Source organism: Scyliorhinus torazame, chromosome 6 (assembly GCF_047496885.1).
Source record: "Scyliorhinus torazame isolate Kashiwa2021f chromosome 6, sScyTor2.1, whole genome shotgun sequence".
NCBI classification, from domain to species: Eukaryota; Metazoa; Chordata; class Chondrichthyes; order Carcharhiniformes; family Scyliorhinidae; genus Scyliorhinus; species Scyliorhinus torazame.
Window position 1 is genome coordinate 161,204,193 of NC_092712.1, and position 8,339 is coordinate 161,212,531.

Here is an 8,339-nt window from a genome sequence, read left to right on the forward strand (position 1 = left end):
GAAGGAGGCCATTCGTCCCATCGAGTCTGCACCGGCACTTCAAAAGAACACCCTATCCAAGCCCACACATTTACCCTATCCCTATAACCCAGTAACCCCACCCAACACTAAGGGAAATTTTGGACACTAAGGGAAATTTATCATGGCCAATCCACCTACCCTGCACATCTTTGGACCATGGGAGGACACCGGTGCACCCGGAGGAAACCCACGCACACACAGGGAGAACGTGAGGACTCCGCACAGCCAGTGTCCCAAGTCGGGAATCAAACCTGGGACCCTGGAGCTGTGAAGCAATTGTGCTAACCACTATGCTACCGTGCTGACCACGGTATCCCAATAGGGATTGCAGAAGGATCCCAAGTGTGCAGAGTGCTGACTGAGAAAAAATCCCAAATCACAGCGGGTGGAGAGAATTGCTCACCATATTCACTTTCGGATACTTTCATGATAGAAGCTATCACTAGGATTGATTTACAGGATTGAGAAAAAAGACTAGTAAATGCACTCTCAAAGATAATAGAGGAGTGGACTGTCTCATTAGAAATAAATGGAGAATTGATCCCATTTAAGATTGACACAGGGGCGCACACAAGTATTATCACATACCGATCTTTAAAGCAAGCAATGAGAACACCTCTGATAAAACAGTCCGCCTGCAGGCTCACAGATTACTTGGTAACACAATAGCTACAAAGGGGTCATGATGTCTCATCGTGAAGACTGGGAAAATTGAGATACCCATCGACTTTGAGGTGATAGAGGGTGAGAAATATTAATTGATTGGAGTTGATGCTTGTGAGAAGCTAGATCTGGTGAAGCACATTCATACGGCTGACAATGTGCCAGAGGCATTCCAGGGTGACATAGCACAACTCTTGAACGAGTATGATCATGTCTTTTTGGGAATGGACACCTTAGCATTCACCTGGTCGATTAAGTTGAAGAAGGATGTCAAGCCAGTAATACATGCGCCACGACGAGTGCTGGCTCTGTTACGGGAGAGGCTTAAAGCTGAGCTTGAGCGCATGCAGAAACAGAATGTAATCTCCGAGTTCATGCAGCCGGCGGACTGGCTCAGATCAATGGTCTGTGTACAAAAGACCAACGGAGACCTTCGGATATGCTTGATCCAAATGACCTTAATGCCAACATAATGAGAGAGCAGTACCAGATCCCCAAGAGGGGAGAGGTTATGGCCAAAATGTCGGATGCTCGCTATTCACGAAGCTGGACACATCCAAAGGCTTTTGGCAGCTCAAACTGAATGGTCCAGTCAGCAAGCTCTGTACATTTAACACTCCTTTTAGGCGATACTGTTTTAATCGCCTTCCGTTTGGCATCGTATTGGATCAAAGATATTCCACCGAGCCATGGAGACTGTCATAGAGGGTATTCCAGGGGTGAGAGACTACGTGGATGATATCATCACCTGGTCCAGCACCCCAGAACAGCATATTAACAGGCTCAGACAGGTGTTTGACAGGGTTAAATGCCAGTTTGGTATACACAGAGTGAAGTTATTGGGTGACATTATCTCACGAGAAGGTGTACAACCAGACCCAGACAAAATAAAGGCCATTGGGGATATGCCAAAACCGGAAGGCAAAAAGGCGATTATGCAAATGCTTGGAGTGGTGAACTTCATGGGAAAGTTCATTCCTAAAGTCTCAAGCCGAATGCAGGCTCTTAGGAACCTCATCAAGAAGAATGTTGCATTCGAATGGACGTCTGTTCATGCGGCAGAGTGGCAGGACATGAAGGAAGTCCTGACCACTGCTCTGCTGTTGGCATTCTATGATCCCAAAAGAGAGATAAAGATCCCTACTGACACCAGCAAGCAGGGCATTGGCACAGTTCTCCTACAAAAGGACGACCACAAGAGCTGGCAACCAATTGCATATGTGGTGCAGTCCATGACTCCCGTGGAGCAGAGATGCGCGCAGATTGAGAAAGATTGCATTGGCCTCATCATTGGCATTACGAAATTCCACAACTATGTCTATGGCCTATGCATTTTACTGTTGAGGCGGACTACAGGCCAATGGTGAACATCATCAGAAAGGACCTGAACGACATGTCCCCGCGGTTATAACGCATGGTGATGAAGCTCAGGAGGCATGATTTTGACTTTTAACCTGGTGTATACACTTGGTAAAGAACTAGTTGTGGCAAATACGCTATCCAGGGCAACCACTGATGCTGAAACATCAGAACCCGAATTAGTCCGAATCGTGGAATCACAAGCTTGTTTAATTTCTGAGATACTACCAGTAACTGATCTCAAACTACAGGCCATAAAAGCCAACACTGAAAAGGACTTGACGCTTCAGAAGGTGAAGCAATACCTCAGAGAAGGATGGCCTGCTAGATGCAAATCACCTTTTCAAGATATAAGAGATGATCTGATTACAATTGATGGTGTCCTGCTAATGGGAGACAGGACAGTGATACCTGCCAGTTTACGTTTAGGAATTCTGCAGCAGATTCACGAGGGGCATCAAGGCATTGAAAAGTGTCACAGGCAAGCCAGACAATCGGTGTATTTCCCAGGAATAAACAGAGAGATCGATCAGTATGTTCAAGCATATCCAATTTGTCAGGTGCATTAGCTTGCACAGAGCAAAGAAATCATGCAACAGATGGAAATTGTGACCAGTCCATGGAGCAAAGTGGGCATGGATCTATTTCATTTCCAGGGTCATGATTACTTATAGTCACAGACTATTACTCCAACTTTCCTGAGGTGATGATACTGAAAGCTTCGACTGCCAGATCAGTGATAAAGGCAACAAAATTGATTTTTGCACACCATGGTTTTCTACTTAACACCGTCTCTGACAATGGTCCATGTTTCCCGAGCTGGGAGTGAACACAGTTCGCAGAGCAATATAATTTCAACCATGTGACATCTAGTCCACATTATCCACAGTCGAACGGGAAAGCAGAGGAAGGAGTAGGGATAATTGAGAGGTTATTCCGCAAAGCGAGTGAAGATGGTCAAGACTTGTCATTGGCGTTGTTAGCATACCGAGCAACACCGTTATCAATGGGTCGCTCACCTGCTCAAATGTTGATGGGGAAAAGACCACTTTACCACAAATCATCAGTCCAGAAACTGATAATCAGAAGTTACATGAAAGAATTACGATCACAAAAAGAGGCAACAAGAGGTCTACAATAGACATACCAAGCCTATAGCTGAAGTGGAAACCCATGAAGGTCACTTTGTGAGAATTCAGAATCCAGAAGGAAGCTAGCAAAATCTTGCGAAAGTTCTGAAACAGGTAGCACCTAGTTCCTACTTAATACAAACAGAACAAGGATCGCTGTTGAGGAGAAACAGACGAGCATTACTACGTGTCAAGCACAAGGGTCAAGCTCAACGTGAAAAGGTTGTACCACGTGATGATATATTCAAGGACATTGCCTTTCCAGATCCATGTTTAGCACCGACACAGCTCGCAGATGTGGCACAGAAATCCAACGCCTTGAACATTCCACTAAGACGTTCGACCAGAAGAAGATGACCTCTAGAGAGACTGAGCTTGTGATTGTAATCTTAACCTATACTCATCTATGTGATGTAACTGTCATTACATAAGTATGGTATTGTACGATAATAAGATAGTGATAGTTACTAGTTATTTAGACAGCAGTACGCCCTTAATGGCAGGGTTAAAGAAAATATCACTACCACTGTAATAAGATTTTCTTTTAGAAAGAAGGGGGGATGGTATTATCATAACTATCAGCATTACAAGGGTTAATGTAGTACCATGAATAGCCACTAGAGGGGAATGTGGTACTACTATATAAAGCAGTGATGCTAGACCTTAGACCTTAGGAGAGGAGTGTATGCAGGAGAAAGCTAGTGAAGGTCATAAGAGCAGTTAGTGTGAGAAGGTTAGATTATAGTTTATACCAGTAGTGAGATTGTCAGCAGATGTGTGTAGTTAGATGTTATTGATTAATTCTGTATTCCAAATGGACTAAGTGTCGAAACTAGTTTAGTAGTGTAAATAAAATCATAACTTTGTTTAAGTAAAAGCTATACTGTGGTCTTTGTGGAACACTCTGCCAACCATCCTAAATAAGCAACACAAAGAACACCACAGGCACTTTTCCTATTTCTTTTGCCATTTTACGATTGTTGAGTTGTTCCTTAATTTAACATTCTCTACTGAGTCAATTGCCTTTGAGATCGGGTTCTCCCTGTCATCTTGAATCATGGATCAGTTTTGCTTCCTAACCTCAGCTTGACTGATCAGTTGGATTGTCTTTGTTAAGTTTAGATTTCAAGATTGCAGGTGGTCAGCCAAGGCTTCATCCAACGCTCCAAAGACAAATCTGTCTCTGATTTGTTCATCATTCAAGTTGCCATATCCACAGTTTTCTGCAAGGCTATACTAATTGTTGATAAATACATCAACGCTTTCCCCTTGGCGTGGGTATGGTGTATTGAAAAATGCCTGCTCAGAAATTATACTCTTTCTCAGGATGAAGTAGGTTTTCAGTGCATTGATTACTTCCTCAGACATGGAATTTTCATCATCAATATCCTGACTAGATATATTCTGCACAGTCACTCATGGCATATAACAATATACTGACAGATCACTGCTCACCTTTGCAGCGAGGCCTGATGCAGTGTGTAATCTGGCAAATCCCCAGTGGAAATTCAGAAACACTCTTCCTGGTTGAAGCCTGTGACCTGCTCAAAGGTTTCCAGCAATAGCAGAGACTTGCTCATTATTGTTTCTTCAATCAATGCCACCACGTAATATTCTTAGTATTGTTTGACTCATACAGCATATTTACTGACAATACAGAGATAAGCAAGACACTAACTTTACTGAAGGACATTTTACTCTGGCTATATCTTACAATGAGGTTTCAGAAGCTGGAGAGCAAGACCATGTGATGTTGCTCACTTCCTGTGAAGCTGTACACAGTATCTGATAGAATGAACCCTTTATAGTACTGTCAGAACATCATAAGTAATAAACGCATGAGTTGGCCATGCGACTCCTTGGGCCTGCTCCGAAATTCAATAAGATCATGGCTGATCGGACTGTGGCTTTAACTCCACTTTTCTGACTGCCTTCACTTAACCCTCCATGCCCCCACCCCTCCCTTAACATCACCCTTAACTCCTTGTTGATCAAAGTCTATCCAACGTAACCTTGAATAGATTTAATGACTTAATTGATGTCTGTAGACGAGTATTCCAAAGACTAATGACCCTCTGAGGAAAGGAATTTCTCCTCAACTCCATCTTTTAAAGAAAACCCTTAATTTTTAAACTGTGCCCACAATGCTCGATTTCCCCAGAAGGAAAGGCATCCACTCTGCATCTCCCTTGGCAAGTCACCTCAGAATCTTAAGTGTTTCTAGAAGACCAGGTCTCATTTTTCAAAACTCCAGTTGGTATAGGCCCAACTTTCTCAACATTTCCTCATGAGAACACAATTTCATCCCAGGAATAAACCGAGTGAACCTTCTCTGGCTTCTTTCCATTGCAAGTATATCCCTCCTTAAGTAAGAAGGCTAAACTGCACACTCCACTCTCAGTATATGCTCATCAATGGACTGTGGAGTTGTAGCAAGACTTGTTTACTCAACATACTCAATCCCTTCTGCAATAAAGCCAAATGCTCTATTTGTCTTCCTAATTAATTGCTGTACACACAACCTCTCCTTTGCACATGTGAGGCCACCATCTCGGTCACGAGCGCACAGTGGTAGCACAATGTTCTAGATACAAGATGCGCTGTAGCAACTTGCCATTAATCCTGTGGCTTGCCAGCAATACCCATATCTAGGAATGATTTAAACACATTTTTGTCCATTTTTCATTTCTGTTGCTTTACCAGCAAATCAGACAGTAAATTCTAGCTCTCAAACAGCAGAGGTATGATTTAACGACCAAAAAATCGAAGTCCTGCTTTGGGCATGTATAGTGGAGTATTTCTCGGTGCCTGCAATGCCAGGAATGACCCAGAAATCATTCTTTTCTTTTTTGGCCTCAGTCAGGAACCCCCCGACAAGGTCACAGTTACCTCACATCCTGCACTGACAAGCTCAGCTCATCAGTGCAGGAAGAGACCGGGACGCCATTTCTAAATGATGCTCCGATCTCTCAAACCCCTCGGACTCACCACTGCAGCCTCCTGACCCCTCCAATTGACCTCTTAGAGGGTCCTTGAGCACCCTTTACCCCAACTCTTAAGGACAGGGCATCCCAAGCCCAATCCCTGGCAGTGCCACCATGACACCCTGCCAGTTCTAGGTGGCAATGCCAAAGTGCCAGGCTAGCAGTGCCAATGTGCCTGGGTGCCAGAAGTGCCAGGGTGTCACCCTGCCCAGAGCCTGACCACCGAGGCCTCCAATGGCCTGGTAGACTCCCCCGACTGCCATTACTTCTGGTCCACGTTTGTATGGACCAGTGGTAAACGGCACCATGGAGAGGCTTCCTAAGCACGGGTGTTCGTTCCGGGCCTCGGAGAACTGGGCACCAAATTATTTAAATAAACCTAGGCTCACTTAATTGTGTAAATATGGATCTCTCCCAGTGAGAGTGCGACCCAGACTGTGACTTCTCGAGTGTCGCAAATCGCGCGAGAGGCCTCTCGTGAGAATTAACGGCCTCGTCGCATAAGCGAGTCAGGCGTGATGAGGCCATTCGATTGTGCCTCTGATCTCTGTTGTTTAAACAGGAGGTTGTGGTAAAGTTGAATCCAGCTAAGATTCAATTCCAAGACTTGTCACTTTGAGTCCTGGCTTTGTCCCTCAAAGGCCATTCAGAAGTATTTTTATGTGGATGACAAATGTTTTAATCATTGCTATTTAAAACAAATGAAAATAATCTTAAATTCCACATGTTAGAATATTCTGAAACTATTACCTGTCTGCACAATGTCAAACTGCAGAGCCAGCAGTAAGATGCTGCAGATCACAGTGAGAAGCTGAAACTTCATGATTTGGACAGAGTGGGTTGAGTTGTTTCACTGTTGAGTTCTCGCTGTGACTCGTGAGTTCAGTCTATTCCGGATCAGCGGAATCAGCTGGTACATTTATAGAGCGGGTGTTCCAACCACTGCGCTTAGTCTGACTCGGAGATGCGCCAATGTGACTCCAACTGGAAAACTAAAGGCGTCAATCTTAACTATGTTATCAGTTTCTCAAACCAAAATAAAGTGCAGTCAGTGATGCATATAACTTACAAAATGTTTAATATCCCTGTTGCATGTTTTATATCACTGTAAAATAATTTGCCCAAAATAGATATTTTTGCTCTGTACTATTATGTAACCCTCCGTAAGTATGTCTATTCATTTCAGTTAGAAGTTTAAGTAATTTTTGAATATCCCTGCCACATAATTTGACAGCTGGACAAACCAAAAACAGTGTGGACATGTGAAAAGCAGTTGCATTGGTTATGTGAATTAGGCTGCAGAAATACACACAGTTCCTGTGTTTGTATTGGTTTATGAATAGAAAGGCATCTAACCCTAAAAGGGTACCCACTGGTAGAGCTGACCTCCAAATGGGTTCTTGAGTATTTTTTAATGGAAGAAACTACGGGTGGGGTTATCCCATCCCGCGGCAGAGTGTCCACGCCACCGTAAATGCCGTTGTGTTTTACGACGCCGTGAACGTGCCGCTCTCACGACTAATTCTGGCCCCTACAGGGGGCCAGCACGGCGCTGAAGTGGTCCGCGCCGCTCCAGCTGCCGATCCCGGTGCGAACTGTGCGCCGCGGGATCCAGGCATGCGCAGTGGCGCCGGCGCCAATGAGGACATGCGCAGTGGCACAGGTGCCAACGCGCACATGTGCAGTGGCCTCCTTCTTTTAAAAAAAAATATATTTATTAAAATTTTTTAACACAATTTTTCTCGCTTACAAACAATAACCCCCCCCCCTCGTAACAAAAAAACCGAGAAATCACGCAGAGCAAGATATATACATGGCAAAATGATATATTTACACAGCTTTGTACACTGGCCCTCACCCGTACGTGCCAGTTTCCCCAACCCTTCATGTTATCTCTTGCTCATCCACCCTCCCAGGCAGTCTCCCCTTTCCCGCCCCCCCCCCCCCTCCCAGGATGTCCCCCCCCCCCAAGGTTGCTGCTGCTGACCGACCTTCCTCTAACGCTCCGCGAGATAGTCTAGGAACGGTTGCCACCGCCTGTAGAACCCCTGCGCAGACCCTCTCAAGGCGAACTTAATCCTCTCCAACTTTATTCTCCAGCCATATCATTTATCCAGGCCTCCAGGCTAGGGGGCTTTGCCTCCTTCCACATTAGCAAGATCCTTCGCCGGGCTACTAGGGA

General features: G+C 44.7%; 1 protein-coding gene across 1 annotated transcript in view; it reads right to left on the reverse strand.

The window, feature by feature from the left end:
• LOC140425854 (BPTI/Kunitz domain-containing protein-like) overlaps positions 1-7,021 on the reverse strand; it is a 45,361-nt gene extending 38,340 nt beyond the window's left edge. The window contains exon 1 of the mRNA XM_072510238.1: positions 6,908-7,021. Within this exon, the coding sequence (XP_072366339.1) occupies positions 6,908-6,980 (73 nt within the window). The 5' untranslated portion in view covers positions 6,981-7,021. The remainder of the gene's footprint in view (positions 1-6,907) is intronic.
• Between the last annotated feature and the right edge of the window lie 1,318 nt (positions 7,022-8,339).